The sequence below is a fragment of the Hyperoodon ampullatus genome, assembly GCF_949752795.1.
Source record: "Hyperoodon ampullatus genome assembly, chromosome: 13".
Taxonomy (NCBI): domain Eukaryota; kingdom Metazoa; phylum Chordata; class Mammalia; order Artiodactyla; family Ziphiidae; genus Hyperoodon; species Hyperoodon ampullatus.
In genome coordinates, this window is record NC_136926.1 from 67,241,575 (window position 1) to 67,265,803 (window position 24,229).

Consider the following 24,229-nt stretch of genomic DNA (forward strand, 5'->3'; position numbering starts at 1 on the left):
TCACCACTGTGGCCTCTCCCGTTGCGGAGCGCAGGCCCAGCGGCCATGGCTCACGGACCCAGCCGCTCCGCGGCATGTGGGATCCTCCCGGACCGGGGCACAAACCCGTGTCCCCTGCATCGGCAGGCGGACTCTCAACCACTGCGCCACCAGGGAAGCCCCTTTAACATATTTTTTAATCATACATATTACTAGTTAAATTATCCTTTTAAGTGGATTTTCCGTATGTTATTTGCATATTTTGTGGTTTTAAACATTTTTTGTGGGTCAAGGGGTCTTTCTGTAAACGTTTTTATTAAGAAATGTAATAAACAGAACGTACATAAAACCAGTATACATACGGTCTGATGAATAACATTAAAGCCAACACGTGTGTAACCAACACCTAGACTGAAAATTAAAACATTGCAGCTCCCCCAGAAATGTTCCCTCCCCATGCATTTTGTCTCAGTCAAAAACTTTTCATCTCCTCCTGCAGAGATAACCACTATCCTGCTTTTTATGGATTTTATTTTTTTGCTCTTTGAAAACGAATGCATCCCTAAACAATCCAGTAGTTTGGTTTTACTGCTTTTTGAAATTATATAAATGAAATCATTGTTTCAGAATCTTAATTCATGTTAATAAATATATTGTGATAAAAGGGGGAAATCTAGAGTCTTAAGAATGAGAATTTTGCTGGCTTCAAGGCAGCATCATTGAGAATCTGTAGTGACCCCTGGCATATTGGGGGGTGTGGTCCTCAATGTTCATATGGCTTGGCAGAAGGTGGTCCACAGGAGTAGGGATAATCAGGGCTCTGAAGAAAGATCTACTGTGGATGAATAGTGGAGTGGGGTTGGGAATGGTGGCATTTAGCTAGTTATTTGGACTCCATTTTGGATTAAGCAATTGCTTTGGCCTCTTTTTTTTTTCTGTACGCGGGCCTCTCACTGTTGTGGCCTCTCCCGTTGCGGAGCACAGGCTCCGAACGCGCAGGCTCAGCGGCCATGGCTCACAGGCCCAGCCGCTCCACGGCACGTGGGATCTTCCCGGACCGGGGCACGAACCTGTGTCCCCTGCATCGGCAGGCGGACTCTCAACCACTGCGCCACCAGGGCACCCCGCTTTGGCCTCTTGATGGATTTACTTCATTCTCATGGTGGAACTCATGTTGAGGCCTAACAGCTCCTGGCGGTTAGGGAATAGCATTCACTAGTTTTGAGGATATGCATCTGTAGGACTCTGCACTGGCATTAAAGCCTCTGTTTTTGAGTAGAACAGGAAGTGACTTAATGGCAAGGATTATACTGAAAGGTCTTTGTCCACGTGGTTGCGGGAGGGGTCAGCTCTGCGCCTGTACCATTAATGGAGTCAGCATGTTGGAACCCAGCTGGCTGTGAACTCTCTGACTGTGAATACGGATGGGCCCCAGAAGAGTTCTACCTCACAGCTGTTCTTCATTTCTCCTCTTGCACTGGTAAGAGAATATGCTGACTGGTCTCCCTAATGGGACAGCTTCCAGTCATAGTGCCCTCCTCCCTACCATTTAATCTCTACTGCTACTCAGTATTTCTTTTAAAATTTGAGTCTAGTTATGTTATTTCTCTGTTGAAGAACTTGCACTGACTTCCCTACTTATTGCTTAGCCTACAGGATAAAGTCCAAATTCCTTAGCTGGGCAGAAAAGAATCTCTGATCCGGGACCCTGCATACTTCTCTAGCTTCATCTCTTCATACTTTAACCATCCTGAACTGCTTACCCAAGCTTGCTTGACTATATCATCCCTCTGTACTTTTTTTGTGCATGGTGTTCTTTGCCAGATATGTTATATACTCTGTATTAGTTGTCTGTTGTTTGCTCTGGCTGATATTCTCTTGAGCTTGCAGTCAAGTTGTTGGCTCAGGCTGCCACCATGTGAAAGCTTTTCTGGGGTTGGAGAATTCACTTTCAGGGTGGCTTACCACATATCTGGCAAGTTAGTGGTATTGTGGGCAGGAAGCTCCAGTTTCTTTCTGCATGGACCTCTCTGTAGAGTTTCTTGAGTGTCTTCACATGGCAGCTTGCTTCCTCCAAAGTTGAGTGATCAAGAGAAAGCAAGACAGAACCTCAGGGTCTTTTAAGACTTAACCTCATAAATCACATCTTCATTTTTGTAAGATCCTATTTTGTGGAGAGGGAACTATACAAGAATGTGAATATCAGGAGGTGAGAATCATTGGGGCCATCTTGATGCCCATACCTCACACCCCTACCCTCTTAAGTGTGGTGACCTCTTTTAAAGTCACACCACTGTTGTGAAGAAGCACTCCCTAATCCCTCGTGTCCCCTGCTATCTAGTACTTTGTAAATCCTAGCTAGTAGTTTACAAGATCTGCTATCCTTGTTTCATGAACAAATAGAAAAGGAAACCAAAGTAAAAATATTTTGTATTAGGTGTATGGTTAATGCAGCCCTTTAAGGTTTGATTAAGAAATGCTAAAATATTCTACCACTGACTTAGGACTGTATAGATGGGAAATATGCATATCTCTGAATACATAAAATATTTTTAATAATTAAAAATCATCAATAATATATAGTATATCTGTTTTGAGAAAGTGTTTTTGAATATAATTACATGTATGTCTTAGGAAATATAAGTAATAAATTGTTGAAAGTGAAAAAAAATTAGTATTGGTCTTTACCTTGGTATAAAAGATTTCAGACAGGACATATACTTGGTGATTTCTAGGCTTTGATAACTAAGTTGAAAAATATTTTTGGAAAAATTAATCATTTCATTTTTAATCATTTCTTTTTATGGACTAACACTCTTTTGCTTTTTTGTAAAGCTGAGATATATTCATTAAATTAAATATTGATTGCAAATTAAAGCGAAGAGTTTCCTCAGCATCTTTGAGGTTGTTTTGCTCACTGAGAAATGAATACGGAATTCACAGATTTTCAAATTCAGGTTGTGTTCTAGTACTTTGGAACTAACTACCATTTAAGAGAGTACCTTTATGTGTTCGTGAAAGATTCTCATAGGACATCTCATTCAGATATAAATAATAAAAGGAATAATTCATAATGAGTCATTTAGGTGCTTCAACTAGATTTCTAACTTTTTCATGAATGACTCTTGTTTCAGAAATTAAAGATAATGCCTTGGAGACTTACATTTTCTATTATAATTGAATAACAATTTTTTGATAAAGCTGCGCTTTGTAATACATTTTCTCATTACAAAAAATATTTAGCTGAGTTTTTATATTAAAATAATTCATGTTCCTTTTTTTTTTTTTTTAAGGAAGATGTTGGGGGTAGGAGTTTATTAATTTATTTATTTTTGCTGTGGTGGGTCTTTGTTTCTGTGCAAGGGCTTTCTCTAATTGTGGCAAGAGGGGGCGACTCTTCATCGCAGTGCGCGGGCCTCTCACTATCGTGGCCTCTCTTGTTGTGGAGCACAGGCTCCAGACGCGCAGGCTCAGTAGTTGTGGCTCATGGGCCCAGCCGCTCCGCGGCATGTGGGATCCTCCCAGACCAGGGCTCGAACCGTGTCCCCTGCATTAGCAGGCAGATTCTCAACCACTGCGCCACCAGGGAAGCCCCCAAATTCATGTTCTTACCTCGTCTTTCAAAACCTTTCCTCTGGTCAGTGATGAGCAAGCAGCCCATAGACTTCATGGGACCAGTTCAACCTCACTAACTTAAGGAACAAGAAACTAAAAATAGCACCGTCAGCAAGCACATAACAATCCCACTCCCTTTCAAGTGAGTTGGGACGTTAAGAAAGCTCTCTTGGAAATGAGTAAATTCTGTCTTGCTGTTGATACTAGTTTTGAGAGGCTGCAGACTTGTCAGTTATGTGACATTTGGTCCTTGGAGCAAAAGAGCACAGAGAGATCTAGAAAGGCTTAATGAGGGTTTCCTGTTACCTTCTCCTGTTTTAAAAATAAGAATGTTCCCTCCTGGTTGTATAACAAATTTAGAGTGGACTCTAAACCTTTAGAACCATTTCTAAACCCTTAGAAAAGGTTTTCACATGGTATTTTGTATCCCAACACCACTAACTTCTCTGGATTACCTATTAGGTTACCTCTAGCCCTGTCTCTCCTCACAGATAGTAACCCCCTTCCTCCTGCTTTCCTGGGCCTTAATAATCCTTTTAATTAGATGGTCATTTTTCGTCCCTGGTCCGTGGTGCAACTCTGATGTCACTTTCTTTTTACACTCAGAGCTTGCCAAATGCAGCTTTATGTAACCATCATTGTTGTACGGTGTCTGAAATATTAGGCAAACAGAAACCCCTTTGGTGACTGGGAAATAATAACATAATGTTTAAGTGTAGTTGCAGATGTTGCAATTTATGATGATAAAAGTTATTTTTCTTATTTAAACATGGAGATTATACAGCTCCCCGTTTCCCCCTCAATTGACTCTTGGAAAAAAGATTGCTTGCCATGCAACTTTACTTGTAAATAGTATTCTTCAGTATGAACTAGGAAATGCATGTACTTGGATCTCATTTTTTTAACCAGCGTTGAAATCATTCGTGACTTCAGGATATTATTTGTAACAAAATTTACTGTTTGGGCTGATTGTTAAAGACCTTATTAAAGTGCTGTTACTGTTTATTGCTGGCAAAACATTGGGTAATTCTTATCTTGTCTTAAACAACCTCTTTAGTTTTAGCTTCAACCAGTATACCTGCCTGTTATGTCGACTGAAGCTTCTTGTCCATAGCATAATGTGATGCCTTTAATAAAGAATTTTACTATAAGGAACAGCTTCATAAATATTTCAAAACTAGCTTTTTAAGAAGGCACTTCAGTATATCGCTAGTTTTCATGTTCTCATGATAATAATATTTAAAGGAGTGTTTGTGATTAGTTGGTCGTTCTGTATGGCAAAACATTTGAATTATTAAGTTTTTGAATCACCCAGTTTTCATGTGGTCTCTTTTATTAATACTTCATTGGAAAGTACTTTTTTCCTTGACAACATTTTGAAAAGCAATTAGATACATAGACTTTACAGGATTTTTGTTTTTAATATATTTTAAGCATTAATCATACTTCATTTTAACATCTTTTGGGAGGTTTGAAGAAATGTATTTCTTTTGTCATTCTGAGTATCTTTTTATACTGTTGAAAATTCTAGGTGAGCCAGAGTTCATAAATGGCGCAGTGAGATGCAGATAAATAATTGGTTTATCATAGAAAACTTTCAATCTCTAATAAATGGCACTGGCCTTTTTTCCCCCCTTATGTCAGACCCCTTTCTGCTCTAGGGCTTTTGCATTTGCTTTCCTCTTGAGCTGTTCATTCACAGTCTCCACATAGATACATGGTCTTTCAGGTCTGACTTTTTCAGATAGGATGTGCCCCTACTGTCTAGTCTGAAGTACCTTTCCACTCATCTTCTGTCCCATACCCTGTTTTATTTTCTTCACAGTGTTTATCATTACCTGAGTTATCTTATTCATTTATTTGATTACTTGTCTGCCTCTGCACCTCCATGAAAATAGGACAATAGCTGCCTTGTTTACTGCTGTGTGTGCCTACAGTGATTCTTATGTACCCCATAAATACCTGTTATTTACAAAAGGAAAATCAAATAATTTGCATGTATGTGGGCTCTATGTAATAACTGTATTCAAACAAAAATTAGAAATATCTTGATCAACGATATTTGCAAACCAAACCTAGTAGTGGCTCTCTCTTCCCCAATAATTTAAAATCATTTATTGTAGTTCAAGTGAATACATTAAACACATTTTCAGAGTTAAAATTGTAGTAGTTTGAGTTATTTGTAGTGAGGTGGATGGACCTAGAGACTATCATACAGAGCGAAGTAAGTCAGAAAGGGAAAAACAAATACCGTATGCTAACACATATATATATGGAATCTTAAAAAAAAAGGTTCTGAAGAAGATAGGGGCAGGACAGGAATAAAGACACAGACATAGAGAATGGACTTGAGGACACGGGGAGGGGGAAGGGTAAGTTGGGACGAAGTGAGAGAGTGGCATGGACATATATACACTACCAAACATAAAATAGATAGCTAGTGGGAAGCAGCTGCATAGCACAGGGAGATCAGCTCGGTGCTTTGTGACCACCTAGAGGGGTGGGATAGGGAGGGTAGGAGGGAGACACAAGAGAGAGGAGATATGGGGATGTATGTATATGTATAGCTGATTCACTTTGTTATACAGCAGAAACTAACACACCATTGTAAAGCAATTGTACTCCAATAAAGAGTTTTAAAAACCAATTGTAGAGAGGGCAGACAGCAGAAGCAAGAAGAACTACAGTCCTGCAGCCTGTGGAACTAAAACCACATTCACAGAAAGACAGCCCTCTGCCTTTTCATCTAGTCTATGTACCAGATGAAGGCACAAGATAAAACCCCAGAAAAACAACTAAATGAAGTGGAGTTAGGCAACCTTCCAGAAAAGGAGTTCAGAATAATGATAGTGAAGATGATCCAGGACCTCGGAAAAAGAATGGAGGCAAAGGGCTTTCCTGGTGGCGCAGTGGTTGAGAGTCAACCTGCCGATGCAGGGGACACAGGTTCGTGCCCCGGTCCGGGAAGATCCCACATGCCGTGGAGCGGCTGGGCCCGTGAGCCATGGCTGCTAAGCCTGCGTGTCTGGAGCCTGTGCTCCGCAACGGGAGAGGCCACAGCAGTGAGAGGCCCGCGTACCACAAAAAAAAAAGAAAAAAAAAAGAATGGAGGCAAAGATTGAGAAGATGTAAGAAATGTTTAACAAAGACCTAGAAGAATTAAAGAACAAACAAGCAGAGATGAACAATACAGTAACTGAAGTGAAAAATACAGTAGAAGGAATCAACAGCAGAATAACTGAGGCAGAAAAACGGATAAGTGACCTGGAAAACAGAATGGTGGAATTTACAGCTGCAGAACAGAATTAAAAAGAATGAAAAGAAATGAAGGCAGCCTAAGAGACCTCTGTGACAACATTAAACGCAACAACATTTGTATTATAGGGGTCCCAGAAGGAAAAGAGAGAGAGAAAGGACCTGAGAAAATATTTGAAGAGATTGTATTTGAAAACTTCCCTAACATGGGAAAGGAAATAGCCACCCACGTCCAGGAACCGCAGAGAGTCCCATACAGGATAAACCCAGGGAGAAACACACCAAAACACATAGTAATCAAATTGGCAAAAATTAAAGACAAAGAAAAATTATTGAAAGCAGCGAGGGAAAAATGACAAATAACATACAAGGGAACTCCCATAAGGTTAACAGCTGATTTCTCAGCAGAAACTCTACAAGCCAGAAGGGAGTGGCATGACATATTTAAAGTGATGAAAGGGAAGAACCTACAACCAAGATTACACTACCCAGCAAAGATCTCATTCAGATTTGATGGAGAAATCAGAAGCTTTACAGACAAGCAAAAGCTATGGAGAAATCAAAAGCTTTACAGACAAGCAAAAGCTAAGAGAATTCAGCACCACCAAACGAGCTCTACAACAAATGCTAAAGGAACTTCTCTAAGTGGGAAACACAAGAGAGGAAAACGACCTACAAAAACAAACCCAAAACAATTAAGAAAATGGTATTAGGAACATACATATCTATAATTACCTTAAACGTGAATGGATTAAATGCTCAAATCAAAAGACACAGGCTCGCTGAATGGATACAAAAACAAGACCCACCTATATGCTGTCTACAAGAGACCCACTTCAGACCTAGGGACACATACAGACTGAAAGTGAGGGGATGGAAAAAGTTATTCCATGAAAATGGAAATGAAAAGAAAGCTGGAGTAGCAATACTCATATCAGATAAAATGGACTTTAAAGTACAGAAGGTTACAAGAGACAAGGAAGGACACTGCAGAATGATCAAGGGGTCAATCCAAGAAGAAGATATAACAGTTATATATGCACCCAACATAGGAGCACCTCAATACATAAGGCAACTGCTAACAGCTCTAAAAGAGGAAATCGACAGTAACACAATAATAGTGGGGGACTTTAACACGTCACTTACACCAATGGACAGATCATCCAAACAGCAAATTAATAAGGAAACACAAGCTTTAAATGACACAACAGACTAGATAGATTTAATTGATATTTATAGAACATTCCATCCCAAAACAGCAGATTACGGTTTTTTCTCAAGTGCACACAGAATGTTCTCCAGGATAGATCACATCTTGGGTCACAAATCAAGCCTCAGTAAATTTAAGAAAATTGAAATCATATCAAGCATCTTTTCTGACCACAACGCTATGAGATTAGAAATCAGTTACAGGGAAAAAAACGTAAAAAACACAAACACATGGAGGCTAAACAATACGTTACTAAATAACCAAGAGATCACTGAAGAAATCAAAGAGAAAATCAGAAAATACCTAGAGACAAATGACAATGAAAACACGACGATCCAAAACCTATGGGATGCAGCAAAAGCAGTTCTAAGAGGGAAGTTTATAGCAATACAATCCTACCTCAAGAAACAACAAACGTCTCAAATAAACAATCTAACCTTACACCTAAAGGAACTAGAGAAAGAAGAACAAACAAAACCCAAAGTTAGTAGAAGGAAAGAAATCATAAAGATGAGAGCAGAAATAAATGAAATAGAAACAAAACAGTAGCAAAAATCAATAAAGCTAAAAGCTGGTTCTTTGAGAAGATAACAAAATTGATAAACCATTAGCCAGACTCATCAAGAAGAAGAGGGAGAGGACTCACATCAATAAAATCAGAAATGAAAAAGGAGAAGTTACAACAGACACCGTAGAAATACAAAGCATCCTAAGAGACTACTACATGCAACTCTATGCTAATAAAATGACGACCTGGAAGAAATGGACAAATTCTTAGAAAGGTATAACCTTCCAAGACTGAAACAGGAAGAAATAGAAAATACGAACAGACCATTCGCAAGCAATGAAATTGAAGCTGTGATTAAAAATCTCCCAACAAACAAAAGTCCAGGACCAGATGGCTTCACAAGTGAATTCTATCAAACATTTAGAGAAGAGCTAACACACATCCTTCTCAAAACTCTTCCAAAAAATTGCTGAGGAAGGAACACTCCCAAACTCATTCTATGAGGCCACCATCACCCTGATACCAAAACCAGACAAAGATAATACAAAAAAAGAAAATTACAGACCAATATCACTGATGAATATAGATTAAAAAATCCTAAAGAAAATACTAGCAAACAGAATCCAACAACACATTAAAAGCATCGTACACCATGATCAAGTGGGATGTATCCCAGGGATTCAAGGATTCTTCAATATATGCAAATCAATCAATGTGATAACACCATATTAACAAATTGAAGAATAAAAACCATATGATCATCTCAGTAGATGCAGAAAAAGCTTTTGACAAAATTCAACACCTATTTCTGATAAAAACTCTCCAGAAAGTGGGCATAGAGGGAACCTACCTCAACAAAATAAAGGCCATATATGACAAACCCACAACAAACATTCTCAGTGGTGAAAAAGTGAATGCATTTCCTCTAAGATCAGGAACAAGACAAGGATGTCCACTCTCACCACTATTATTCAACATAGTTTTGGAAGTTGTAGCCACAGCAATCAGAGAAGAAAAAGAAATAAAAGGAATACAAATTGGAAAAGAAGAAGTAGAGCTGTCACTGTTTGCAGATGACATGATACTATACATAGAGAATCCTAAAGATGCTACCAGAAAACTCGTGGAGCTAATCAATGAATTTGGTAAAGTGCAGGATACAAAATTAATATACAGAAATCTCTTGCATTCCTATACACTAATGATGAAAAATCTGAAAGAGAAATTAAGGAAACACTCCCATTTACCATTGCAACAAAAAGAATAAAATACCTAGGAATAAACCTACCTAGGGAGACAAAAGACCTGTATACAGAAAACTGTAAGACACTGATGAAAACAATGAAAGATGATACCAACAGATGGAGAGATATACCATGTTCTTGGATTGGAAGAATCAATATTGTGAAAATGACTCTACTACCCAAAGCAATCTACAGATTCAGTGCAATCCCTATCAAATTACCAATGGCACTTTTTGCAGAACTAGAACAAAAAATCTTAAAATTTGTATGGAGACACAAAAGACCCCAAATAGCCAAAGGAGTCTTGAGGGAAAAAAACGGAGCTGGAGAAATCAGACTCCCTGACTTCGGGCTGTACTACAAAGTTACAGTAATCAAGACAATATGGTACTGGCACAAAAACAGAAACATAGATCAATGGAACAAGATAGAAAGCCCAGAGATAAACCCATGCACCTATGCTCAACTGATCTATGACAAAGGAGGCAAGTATATACAATGGAGAAAAGAGAGTCTCTTCAATAAGTGGTGCTGGGAAAACTGGACAGCTACATGTAAAAGAATGAAATTAGAACACTCCCTAACACCATACACAAAAATAAACTCAAAATGCATTAGAGACGTAAATGTAAGACCAGACACTATAAAACTCTTAGAGGAAAACATAGGAAGCACACTCTTTGACATACGTTACAGCAAGATCTTTTTTGATCCACCTCCTAGAGTAATGGCAATAAAAACAAAAATAAACAATTGGGACCTAATGTAACTTAAAACTTTTTGCACAGCAAAGGAGACTACAAAGAAGACAAAAAGACAGCCCTCAGAATGGGAGAAAATATTTGCAAATGAATCAACGGACAAAGGATTAATCTCCAAAATATATAAACAGCTCCTGCAGCTCAATATTAAAAAAAAAAACCCAATCCAAAAATGGACAGAAGACGTAAATAGACATTTCTCCAAAGAAGACATACAGATGGCCAAGAAGCACATGAAAAGCTGCTCAACATCACTAATTATTAGAGAAATGCAAATCAAAGCTACATTGAAGTATCACCTCCCACCAGTTAGAATGGGCATCATCAGAAAATCTACAAACAATAAATGCTGGAGGGGATTTGGAGAAAAGGAAACCCTCTTGCACTGTTGGTGGGAATGTAAATTGATACAGCCACTATGGAGAACAGTATGAAGGTTCCTTAAAAAACTAAAAATAGAACTACCGTATGACCTAGCAATCCCACTACTGGGCATATACCCAGAGAAAACCATAATTCAAAAAGACACATGCACCCCAATGTTCATTGCAGCACTATTTACAATAGCCAGGACATGGAAGCAACCTAAATGCCCATCGACAGACGAATGGATAAATAAAATGTGGTACATATATACAATGGAATATTGCTCAGCCATGAAAAGGAACGAATTGGGTCATTTGTCGAAACGTGGATGGATCTAGAGACTCTCATACAGAGTGAAGCATGTCAGAAAGAGAAGAACAGATATCGTATATTTAACGCATATATGTGGAACCTAGAAAAATGGTACAGATGAACCAGTTAGCAGGGCAGAAATTGAGACACAGATGTAGAGAACAGACGTATGGACACCAAGGGGGGAAAGCGGCAGGGGGGCGGAAAGTGGTGTGATGAATTGGGAGATTGGAATTGACATGTAGACACTGATGTATATAAAATGGATGATTAATAAGAACCTGCTCTGCAAAAAAATAATAAAAAAATTGTAGTAGTTAATATGAATGGACTTCACTAAAAATACATATGGGACAAATGACCTTTCATCCAAGAGACAATTGAAAAATCCTGCTCATAGAAACTGTGTAGTTGGAGCGTAATTAACCTTGACTCTCGTCTGTGATGTCTGACTTGGTTATGCCCTCTCTCTCATTTAGGGATCTATAAATATATACCATAGATGGATGTTATTCAAGAACACTTCTCTGAAATACGTATTAGAATCAGTGTTTTTTTTAAAAAAAATAAAGTTCAGACTACATAGAAAATATTATGTGCAGTTAGATGAAACATCATGGTAAAAAAATTTATGATTCTAATTATTTCCGGTCTTTAAATTCCCTGTTGACTGGGTACTTTCAGGTAAGAACCAAATTCCAGATTTTAAAAATGACTTTTTTTAATTTTCAAGAATGTTAGATACTAAGCTGAGAAGTAGAAGACATGGCAGTGCCTACTTTATAATGCATTATAAATTATTTTGGGTGCTCTCCCCTTCCTTCACCCTTTAAGAAAAGCTTTGTCATATGGAGTGAAAGTGAAAGCCTTAAATCTTTCTCACATGATTGGCTCTTCTCTCCCATTTATCTCCTATAGCTCCTGAGTATTGGTGTTCCATTGCTTACTTTGAAATGGATGTTCAAGTAGGAGAGACGTTTAAGGTTCCTTCAAGCTGTCCTGTTGTTACTGTTGATGGTTATGTAGACCCTTCTGGAGGAGATCGCTTTTGCTTGGGTCAACTCTCCAATGTCCACAGGACAGAAGCCATTGAGAGAGCAAGGTATATTGATTGTATAGTTAGATAGTTAATTTTAAAAATTGAACATAGTACATTGTCTTTTATTCAGAGATATCTTTCCATGTAAATTATGTTTTCGAATATAGATAAAAGAATAAAGATCGCCTTGAAAATTCAGAATTTGTAAGCATTTCATTTTAATTGTAGATGTTTGTTATTTAAAAGATGATAAAATACAGTCTTTTTTTAAAAGTTAGTGAGGTTTCTGTGTTTTGAATAGTAACTAGACCTTTTGGAACCCGGTTTGAAAACTAGTTTTTATTTCCTCTGATTGTATGATATTTATACAAATTTATTGAGAGGAAATAACATAAAATGAAGACATGTTTCCACAAGTGTTATTTATAATGGAAGACTGATAATAAAAGGTAAATGGTTAAGTAAATTTTAATACACTTTCATTTTTATGCAGTCATTAAAATATAACAAGTTTACATAATCAAATGTAAATACTTAAGATGAAATATTACAGGAAAACATACACAATTTTAGGTACTGTGTGATCTCAACTCTTTAAGGAAATGTGTGTGTGCATAAGCACATAATCTTGGCTCTATCCCTTAGCTGTGTGATTTTGGCAAATTATCTACTCTCTAAGCCAGTGCTATCTAATAGAATTTTCTGTAATGAAGGAAATGGTTTATATCTGTGCTGTCCAGTATAGTAACTTCTAGCCACATGTAGCTGTTGAGCAGTTAAAATTTGGCTCATGTGATTAACTGAATTTTTAAATTAATTTTAATTGAATTGTGAAGGTTAAGTGAGAATTTATATTGAATGTTCCTGACACATAATAAACATTATGTGAATGTTCATCATTATTACATATGAATAGGATACTAAAAAAAAACAAAGAAACATACAGAAATGTTAACAGTGGCTATCTTTTGGTTATGGTGTTATATAATGTCCTTTATTCTTTAAAATTTTTCAGTATTGGGTATGCTATATAATCTGAACTAAAATTTATTTTTAAATATTTATCAAAATGAAATGTGATTCACTTTTTCTTCCTAAGGTTGCACATAGGCAAAGGTGTGCAGTTGGAATGTAAAGGTGAAGGTGATGTTTGGGTCAGGTGCCTTAGTGACCACGCAGTCTTTGTACAGAGCTACTACTTAGACAGAGAAGCTGGGCGTGCACCTGGAGACGCTGTTCATAAGATCTACCCAAGTGCATATATAAAGGTTAGTTGCAATTTTACTCAAATATTTTAGACTTGGAAAGCTCTGTTGTTTAAAGAATTGAGATGGAGGTGGGAGGAGTGTAAAAATGTCTCTTTATGTATTAAATAATCAGAAATTATGTTTGTATATAAAACACATTTCCTGGGGACTTTCATTGATATGATTGGTTATCTAGTTTTGTGGATGCATTCATGCCCTGTTGTTTTATTAGCAAATTTGTTAAATGTTTTAGGGTAATACACAGGCTCTTGAAAATACTGAGTGAAACCTCCAAATTTCCTTTGATATAAAATATGTAAAACTCAGACTCTGAAATTGCATCTTAGCCAAGCTTTAGGATTTTATGGAAGGGAATTCTAAAAGTATAGCTTTTCAGATTAAGAACTGAGAAATGAAAAATTCTTCAGTACCACTTTTTTTAAGGTTAGTTTTTTTGTGCATTAAATAGTTTTATTTACTATATTATTTTGCAAATTAAGCCTGAGGTATTTTTCATTAATTATTACATGTTCAACCTATTTTAATTTTAATTTATAACATACACTGTTTTTGAAATCGGAAGATGGTAATTAGATACCCTAAATATAGTTCTAATTTCAGATTTTTCACCGTCATCCTCAGTATGTTTAAGATTAGCTATTGTAAGTTAGTGGAATTAACTCTGCCTCATCACTTAGTCCTAGGAAATTGCTTATTAGCGCACAGAATTATCTTTATTTGTGTTTTCTAATTTTTCCACAGGGAATTTTGCTTATTTGTGCTTTGTTATTATTTTTAAGTGGTGCTGTGTTTCCTCGTATGCTTTGTAGTCTATTTAATATTTGTTGGCAAGTTTGTCTCAGAGATTTTATTCTTTATTTTTTCCTTCCTGTTATTGCTTCTCCCTGTAGGGCAGTTTTGCCTTAGTCTGGCACCCTGGGATCCACATCTCAGGACCAATTCTTTTTTCTGTTTTTTTTTTTTTTTTTTCTGTACGCGGGCCTCTCACTGTTGTGGCCTCTCCCGTTGTGGAGCACAGGCTCCGGACATGCAGGCTCAGCGGCCATGGCTTACGGGCCCAGCCGCTCCGCGGCATGTGGGATCCTCCCGGACCAGGGCATGAACCCGTGTCCCCTGCATCGGCAGGCGGACTCTCAACCACTGCGCCACCAGGGAAGCCCAGGACCAATTTTTATATTTAGAAGGTAGAGGAATTTTTGTCCCTTGAGGAAATTGAGTTCCAATCCCTAGGTATGCTCAGGGCCTAATTCCTGTTGCATAGATTTCTCTGATGCTTACCTATGCCATGGACAAGAATTTTATTCCTAATTGCATTTCTGAGTTAATTGGCAAACTGTTTTACCAGCACTTGATTTATGGGCAGGTGCCCAGTTGTAGCCCTCGGAGAGCCTGTTTTCTCGTTCCATATCACTCTGAGAAGTCAAATTCCTGTCCTCTACACCTGTTTGGTGCTGGTACCCCAAGTACCTTCTGTCTTTCGTCCTTGCTCTCCACTGTGGATTTTGTTTATCCATGATAAGTTAATGGACATGAGTTGTGTCTACTTTTTGGCTATTATGAATAATGCTGCTATGAATAGTCATGTATAAGTTTTTAGGTAGATGTATTTTCATTTTCTTGGATATATGCCTAGGAGTGGAGTTGCTGGATCATAAGATAACTCTATGTCTGACTTTCTGAGGGACTGCCAGACTGTTCTCCAGAATGGTAGTGCTGTTTTACATTTCCACCAGCAATGTATATGGAGGGTTTCTGTTTCTCTATATTCTCACCAACACTTGTTATTATCTGCCTTTTTTATTTTAGCCATCCTAGTGGCTATGAAGTGGTATCTGCCTCATTGTGGTTTTGATTTGCATTTCCTTAATGGCTAATAATGTTGAACTTCTTTTTGTGTGTTTATTGGCCATTTGTGTATCTTCTTTGGAGAAATGTCTGTTCAGATCTTTTCCCATTTTTTAATTGGGTTTTTTAGTCTTTTTATTATTGTTGTAAGCTTTCTTTATATATTCTGGGTATCAGTCCTTTATCAGATACATGATTTGCAAATATTCTCTTCCATTCTTTGGCTCATCTTTCACTTTTTGCATGATAATGATTTGCAGCACAAAAGTTTTAAAATTTAGTATCTTTCACTTTTTGCATGATAATGATTTGCAGCACAAAAGTTTTAAAATTTAGTGTAGTCTATCTGTTCTTTGGTTGCTTGTGCTTTTGGTGTCATATCTAAGAAACCATTGCCTAAGGCAAGGTCATGAAGATTTATACCTATGTTTTCTTCTAAGTGTTTTATACTTTTAGGTCTTACATTTAGGTCTATGATCCATTTTGAGTGAATTTTTGTGTATGGTGTAGGGAAAGGATCCCACTTTGTTCTTTTGTATGAGAACCAGTTGTTGCAGCAACCATTTGTTCAAAAGACTGTTCTTTCCCTTATTGAATTATCTTGACACCCTGTTGAAAACTCAATTGACCTTAAGTGATAAAGGTTTTTTTTCTGGGCCATCAGTTCTATTTCGTTGCTGTATATATCTGTCCTTGTGACAGTACTACCCTTTCTTGATTGCTATAGCTTTGTCGGAAGTTTTGAAATTGGGGAGTGTGAGCTCTCCAACTTTGTTATTTTTCAGGATTATTTTGGCTATTGCCAGCCCCTTGGATTTCCACATGAATTTTATGATTGGCTTGGAAGATATCTATTTTTATAGTTTTTCTAGCCTTTGTATATGTTTGGAGCAGAGAGAGAAGGTGATTATGCATAACTGTGCATCCGTCTTGACTACAAGTCTCTGGCTTGCTTGTGCAATTAGAAGTGAATGGACAGAGACTACAGTGTTGACTATCTACTTTGTGCCAGACAGTAGTTACGAACCTAACAGATATGAGGTAGCATTTAAAACATTTAAGTTTAAAAAATGTGGAATCTTGTATAATTAATTTCTAGGATTGTCAAATAATGTAGTACCTCTGTTTTGGTACAAATGGTCTTTGAAAAGCCACCCAGGTACGAGACGTGTCATCACTTGATAAACCACTGTCATGGATAGATTTTTATAGCAATCTCAGAGTTTTGCCTTGAACAATAAATAACTCTCTTGTGATACATTTTAGTGGAGTAAAAAACATCCATTTTTGTTGTATTAACTAAGATTTTAAAATAGTTATTTCTGTTTACTAAGTATATTGTTCTTCAGAAGAGTCTTCTTATTAGCCAGAAAGAGATGCAAGTTTATCCTAAATCTAACCATTGGCCTTTTCTTCATTTACTAATTTTTTGGGCCGCAGTAACTAAAGTTTAGGTTGTCAGGTAGATTTTCACCAGAGATCATGTTACTGGGGTGAATTGCATACAGATACATGAACCCTTGGAAGGAGTGCCCTTACATTGGGGAGTCCACATGGGGGAATCCATCCCTACCCCCAATACACATACATACACACAAACACATTTTTTTCTTTTTAGTTAAAATGAGGAAAACATAGGTTTGAAGAACCATTCTTTCATTTTATAAACCAAGAAGCTAGGACTAAATTGTATTTTTTTTTCTCCTAAGATGTTGATTTTTTTTTCCTGCTTCTCTCATGATATAGCAGTCACCTTATATTTTTGAAAACCTGATGTAACAAAATGGTATTTTACAAGCTTTAAATGGAGCAAATGTTTGAATTCTCTTTAAGTGGCATTGCTCTTTTGCTTTCAAAAGTAAGATCTGTTTTGTTTGTGTTGCTTAAGCAGTAGACACTCAGGTTTTTTAAGAGCTTTATTGAGATACTGAGATAATTCACATACCATATAAGTCACCCATTAAAAGAGTACAATTGAGTGATTTTTAGTGTATTCACAGAGTTGTGCAACCATCACCACAATCAATTTTAGAACATTCTCTTCACCCCAGAAAGAAACCTTGTACCACCCTTTAGCTGTTACCTCCCAACACCCCATTTCCCCCAGCTCTAGACAACCACTTTTTCTCTATATAGATTTGCCTACTCTGAACAGTTTTTATAAATGGAATCATATAATGTGGTCTTCTGTGACTTCTTTCACTAAGCATAATGTTTTCAAGCTTCATCCATGTAACATATATCTGTACTTCATTCCTTTTAGGGCTGAATAATATTTCATATACCACATTTTGTTTATCCATTCATCAGTTGAGGGACATACGAGTTTCTAGTTTTTGGCTATATTATGAATAATACCGCTATGAACATTCATGTACAGATTTTTGTGCGAACATTGTCTTCATTTCTCTTGCATATACCAAGGAGTGGAATTGCTGGATCATAAAGTAACTCTGTGTAACTTTTTAAGGGACTGCCAAACCGTTTTCCAAAGTGGCTGTAGCATTTTATATTTACAGCAGCAGTGTATGAAGTTTCTGATTTCTCTACAGTCTCACGAATACTTGTTGTTATCTGTCTTTTTGATTTTAGCCATTCTAGAGGGTGTGAAGTGGTATCTCGTTGTGGTGGTTTTTGATATGCATTTCTCTTATGATGATGAGTCAGGTTTGTTTTTGAACACATATATGTTAGGGACAGGGGGCAGGCTGTGTTTCTAAACCACGGCTGGACTAGTTTGAAGGTTATTATGATCCCACTTAAATTTATTCCCAGTTACTATATATCATGATTCTTACTCCAGGTCAGATTACTTAGCGAGTCCTTAAAGCAGTCTTATATTCAGATGCCCAGTATACCACCAACACAATTATCTGTTTCTCTTTCTGGATTACTATTTCTTGGTGTTGATTTCAACAGAGTACTGTAATTGAGCCTTATAAAGAAGAATGCCAAAATTTGACTCCTGGTTGAAAGAGAATAATATCCTGAAGATGTTGACAGTGATCTTTATAAGACACTCACCTTTGTTAAATAATAAGTTTGTAATAAACTTATATGAGAGTAACCACAGGAAATGTGTTTAAATAAATGAAATCAGAGGTAAATTGTTGATTAGCCCAGGGGTGGTGATCAGAAGTATGTTTTGGGTCTGAGCCAAAAAGAATATTTAAAACCTTTGGTTACTTTGAATTGTTTTTATCAACAACTCAGTCAAATTTTGAAAGGAAGATGGTTGCATTTCAATGAAAGCCTTAATTTTACTATCCAGTATAACAGGTGAAACCTATTATGGTATAGACAGAGTATACAGTGAGGAGGCTGCCTGAGTCTTAGTTAGCAGTGTAGCCAATAATTATGTCTTTTGGTGTGGGTGCTGTAATTACATAAATAACCCATGTGGAAAGAAGGTTTGCTGAGGTGCTTAATGAATCATTTTTACTACATCTGCAGATAAAAGTTTTAAAATTTCATCTTTGTGGTTAATATGTGCTCCTCGTGTTAGCATAGATTTAGATTAAGACAATCGTAATTATGATTGTTTATAACATATTGTAAAGAACCTATGTGTGAATATCTCTTGGTTATTTTTAATAACTCATGGTGGAGGTAGGGATATGTTGAGAACATATTTGAACCCTGGGAATTTATAAGTAAGCTGTATTCCCTCCTCCCGGGCCATACTAGGTTAATGATGGTTAAAAAATTTTTTTTAAGTGGTTGTAAAGACCTAAATGTAAAAAATAAACCTCTTAGAGAATAACATAGGAGATGACCTTGGGTATGGCAATGACTTTTTAGATACAACATCAAAGGCAGGATCCATGAAAGAAACAGTTGATAGGCTGGACGTCATTAAAATTAAAAGTGTCTGCTCTACGAAGGACAGTGTCAAGAGAATGAGATGATTAGCCACAGACTGGGAGAATATATTTGCAAAAGACACATCTGATAAAGGACTGTTATCGAAAATATAGAAAACACTTAAAACTCAACAGTAAGAAAACAACCTGATTAAAAAATGGGCAAAAGACCTGAATAGATGGTTCAGTGAAGAGGATACGTTGATAGCAAGTAAACATATGAATAGATGTTCAAGTTCATATGTCATTAGGGAATTGTGAATTAAAACAACAGTGAGATACCACTACATACTAGTAGAATGGCTAAAATCCAAAACACTGACAGAACCAAATGCCGACCAGGATGTGGAGCAACAGGAACTCTCATTCATTACTGGTGGAAATGCAAAATGGTACAGCTACTTTGGAAGACAGTTTGGTAGTTTCTTACACAGCTAAATGTATTCTAGCCATATGATCCATCCGTCACACTCCTTAATATCTACCCAAATGATCTGAAAACATATGTCCACACGAAAACCTACACACGGATGTTTACAGCAGCTTTATTCACAGCTGCCAAAAACTTAGAAGCAACCAACATGTCCTTCAGTAGGTGAATGGGTAAATAAACTGTGGTACATCCACAGAGTGGAATGTTATTCAGCATTAAAAAGAAATGAGCTATCAAGTCATGAAAAGACATGGAGGAACCTAAAATGCATATTACTGAGTGAAAGAAGCCAATCTGAAAAGGCTACATACATGTTGTATGACTCCAACTCTGTGACATTCTAGAAAAGGTGAAACTATGGAGACGGTAAGAAGATGAGTGGTTTCCAGGGTTAGAGAGGAGGGAAGAACTCATTGGCAGTGCACAGAGGATTTTTAGGGCAGTGAAAGTACTCTGTATGGCACTACAGCGTTGGATACGTGTCATTATACATTTGTCTAAACCCATAGAATTATAAAACCAAGAGTGAACCCTAATGTAGCCTGTGATTTGGGGTGATAACGGTGTGTCAGACTAGGTTCATCGATGTGGCAGGGGCACCACTGTCGTGCGGGGCGTTGACGGTGGGGGAGGCTGTGCTTGAGTAGGGAGGCAGAGCTCGCTTTACTTTTTACCCAGTTTTATCGTGAGCCTAAAACTGCTCTAAAAAAATAAGGTTTGTTAGTTTCTTTCTTTAAAAAAAAGTGGTTGTAGAGCTATTTGGCGTTTCAAATATTTGAGTCCCACTTTGTACTGTGCTCCGTGATGCCTTCTAAGAGGTCAGAGAGCCCAGTGGAAAATTTCAGAATCTAATGGACTCTTGGGAATCTTGAAAAAACAGTGGTTTTTGTTCTGGGCATTGCGGGATTTCTGATTTCCAGACCTGACTTTGTCATGCTTTCTGTTCTGAAGCCTTTTAGGACTGATAGTTTGGTCAGGTAATACATACATCTATATGTGACAGATTTCTGTCTCCTCAGAGAATGGGATAGTCTTAAGTTTTGTCCATCATTGATGCCGGAAGATTGGCATTGAGTAGAGAAATAAGTAAATAGGAATGTGGTTTGCTGTTTGGAGAGGGTTCTCTTGTTTATTGTTGTTGTATGCTCTTATGTTTCATGTAAATATCATGGCTAAAGACAGAATTTTTTCAGGCATCTGAAAACTAATGGTTTCGGTTCCAAACCTGTTGTTTATCTGATAAAGTACTATGTTATGCATTCTTTGATTTCTTTTATTGTCAAGGATAATTATGCTTGCTTATATTTGGGTTTTGTGCATACTAGAAGGATTTTTTTAATGTAATTTACTCTTGACAAAGGAATATAGTCACATGGTTCAGAAATTAAAATGATATAAAAAAAGTGCATTGAGCCGTCTTGCTTTTACTCCGTCCTTGTCTTGCAACTTCTAAGATGATCACTCTGCTTGTGTAATCTTCCAGTGCTTTAAAAAATGCCAGCCCTTGGCATGGCTGATAAAGAACATTGAAATTACTTATGAACTCCTTAACTTATCCTGAAAGGTCAGTGGCTACATGGGAGGCCAAAAATAAAATAAAATATAATAAGTAACATTTATTGACAGCTTACTGTATACTATGCCAAGTTTATAACAACCTTATTAAAAAGCATGTACACTTAGCATTCCCATTTTATAAATAAGAAAATTGAGGCCTCAGAGAGGTTAAGAAATTTAACCCATGTAGGTAGCAGGTATCAGTGATAGGATTCAAAGCTAAGCATTTTTTTTTTAATCACGAGCATACAGAAAGTAATGAGAAACTAGTTAATGAAATCCCATGTATCTATCACTGAGATTCAGTAGTTGTTAAGATTTTACATTTACTTGATCTATTCTTTTTCCTCTGTTTCTAAAGTATTTTAAAACAAGTCCTAAGTATCATGTTATTTTTCTCCTATGGATTAAAGTGTGCATCTCTGAGAAATGTAGTTGTTTTCTTATATAGTGACAGTGCCTTTTGTTCACTCCTCCAAATAGTTAGAATGATAAAGAAAAGAAGTTGGCCATATGACCTAGGCCATCGATTCAGCCTAAAGAAAACTCTCAGCAATTTGGTTATGAAAGGGAGGAATGATTTCTTAACTGTTCATTTTACACAGTGGTGTGGTTTTTCACAAGGACAATAATGGCTGCCCCACCCTAAACTCTAGATAAAGGATACAGAGAGCTGTGGCAGCCAAAGCTGTCCTCATAGTGAAATGTGCCTTTTGGTGAGCTTCAAGTCACCTTTCCTAAGAACTACATATACATAAAAATTAAAATTTTGAATTCTTTAATTCTGAGAGTTAAATCAAGCTATGAGGTTTAAATAAATTGTGCATTGGTTTTTGATGTGTGGAATATTTTCTGCTGGACTCATGGCATGAGACTTATACTTTTTTTTAAGGTCTTTGATTTGCGTCAGTGTCATCGTCAGATGCAACAACAGGCAGCTACTGCACAAGCTGCAGCAGCTGCCCAGGCAGCAGCCGTGGCAGGAAACATCCCTGGCCCGGGATCAGTAGGTGGAATAGCCCCAGCTATCAGTAAGTATACTTTTGATTTTTTTTTTTTAAAGTGTAATAGTTGGCGTTTTATCTCGATTGACTCAGTTGATTAGTTACTTTAAGCAATAATAGAAATTAAAGTTCTTTTTACTGGGATAACATTTTTGAATTTGTAAACCAAAAAAAAGAGAAGTGTTCTTCTGTAATAGTTGCCCTTTGTCTAGGACCCTGTGTTCATTCTTTTTGTATCAAAAAAGGGAGTATGGGATAAAGGAGAAAGGGGGTTATTATATTATATTGATCAGTCTCCCCTTTTTTTTGCTGATGCTTTTAATTCTTGCCTCACCAGCCAGGGTGGGTTGAGATCACTGACATGCTTTGCTTTATTCTAGAAGGAAAGCATATTTCAGTTTCAGAGTTAGGCACCTCTCCAGTTTTTTCTTAAATATGCTAAGCATGGAGAGAAAACTAAGTGAGGGTGGTATTTTGGTAACTTGTAGACTTTTTTTTAATTTTAGGGTAAAATTGAACTGTGTGCCAGGTTTCACACTGATGGGGAATTTTTTACTGCAGAGTTAAACTCCTGACTATAGACTTTTATGATGGAAACACGTGGCACCCATCTTCCACGTCTGAAGGCATAACTAGTGATTCATTCAACCCCTGTTCTTAACCTCTTCAGTGTGGTAAGCAAATCACACTGGCTAAGAAAACTGCAGTGGCCCTGCAGGTTTCTCTACAGTACATAACAAATTCCTCCCATTAGTTTCATTGTAATATTGATGAATGCAGATTGACTATATGACTGTATGTTCTGACTGGAAAATTAGATGCAGAGTCTCTGTTGTGACTTATGTTCAGGAGTTTACAATTTAGAGGTAGATAAGGCATACTCATTTAGAAAATTTTATTTTTTTAAAGATTTGGGCATCTAAACCATTAATTTGCTAGTTTTGATGTTATAAACATGCTTTTACTAAAGAATCCAGAACTATTATTAAATTTTTCATTCTCATCTACTGCCCCCTGTTGAGTAATTACATATTATCTCTGTTACATTGTGAAACTGAGAGACAGACATCATCTGGGTCATCCAAGAAGTCTTAGTGGAACCAGGACTGTTAACTGTCTCATTATTAGTCATGTCGTACTCTGAACTAGACTGTTTAGACAGACAGTAAGGTTCTTAGAACCAACCTGTAGACATGCACTACCTCTTAAAAACAAGTTGTTTTTTATTCCTTCACCTCCACTTCTAAAGAGAAAAACAGGTGGGGTGTTGGTGGATTGTGGTAATTCATAATTGATGGTAGCTAGAAGACCCTTGTGGAATGTAGATGGTCTTTACCAAAAGTTTTCAGTCCCTGTTGATAAAGTATAGATCTACACTTACTTTTTGGCACCTTGACAGAGAAGTTATATGCTGGGGAGAATGAAGTAAAGAAAGCTGATCACCTTATTAATGTAAGATTTAGGGAGGATGGGAAGAGATCAGCTGTCCCTCTGACGTCATCCAAATCTTTTCTGTTAGGTTTGTCAGCTGCTGCTGGAATCGGTGTTGATGACCTTCGTCGTTTATGCATACTCAGGATGAGTTTTGTGAAAGGCTGGGGGCCTGATTACCCAAGACAGAGCATCAAGGAAACACCTTGCTGGATTGAGATTCACTTGCACCGGGCCCTCCAGCTCCTAGATGAAGTACTTCACACCATGCCTATTGCCGACCCACAGCCTTTAGACTGAGGTCTTTTAACTTAATGTTGGGGCCCTTAACATTATCAGGATGGTGGACTATAAAATGCAATCCTGTTTATAATCTGAAGATATATTTCACTTTTGTTCTGCTTTATCTTTTCATAAGGGGTTGAAAAATGTGTTTGCTGCCTTGCTCCTAGCAGACAGAAACTGGATTAAAACAATTTTTTTTTCCTATTTAGAACTTTTCAGGCATGGCTCAGAGCTTGAAGATCAGGAAAAACACA

General features: G+C 37.2%; 1 protein-coding gene across 2 annotated transcripts in view; it reads left to right on the top strand.

The window, feature by feature from the left end:
- The window catches only part of SMAD4 (SMAD family member 4), a gene marked incomplete at both ends in the record, with an annotated part of 36,801 nt that extends 12,811 nt beyond the window's left edge, over positions 1-23,990 (top strand). For both annotated transcript variants that reach the window (XM_079718039.1, XM_079718040.1), the window contains 4 exons: positions 12,169-12,352; positions 13,389-13,557; positions 22,148-22,286; positions 23,779-23,990. In XM_079718039.1, coding sequence (XP_079574165.1) covers positions 12,169-12,352; positions 13,389-13,557; positions 22,148-22,286; positions 23,779-23,990 — 704 coding nt within the window. The remainder of the gene's footprint in view (positions 1-12,168; positions 12,353-13,388; positions 13,558-22,147; positions 22,287-23,778) is intronic.
- Positions 23,991-24,229: the final 239 nt, after the last annotated feature.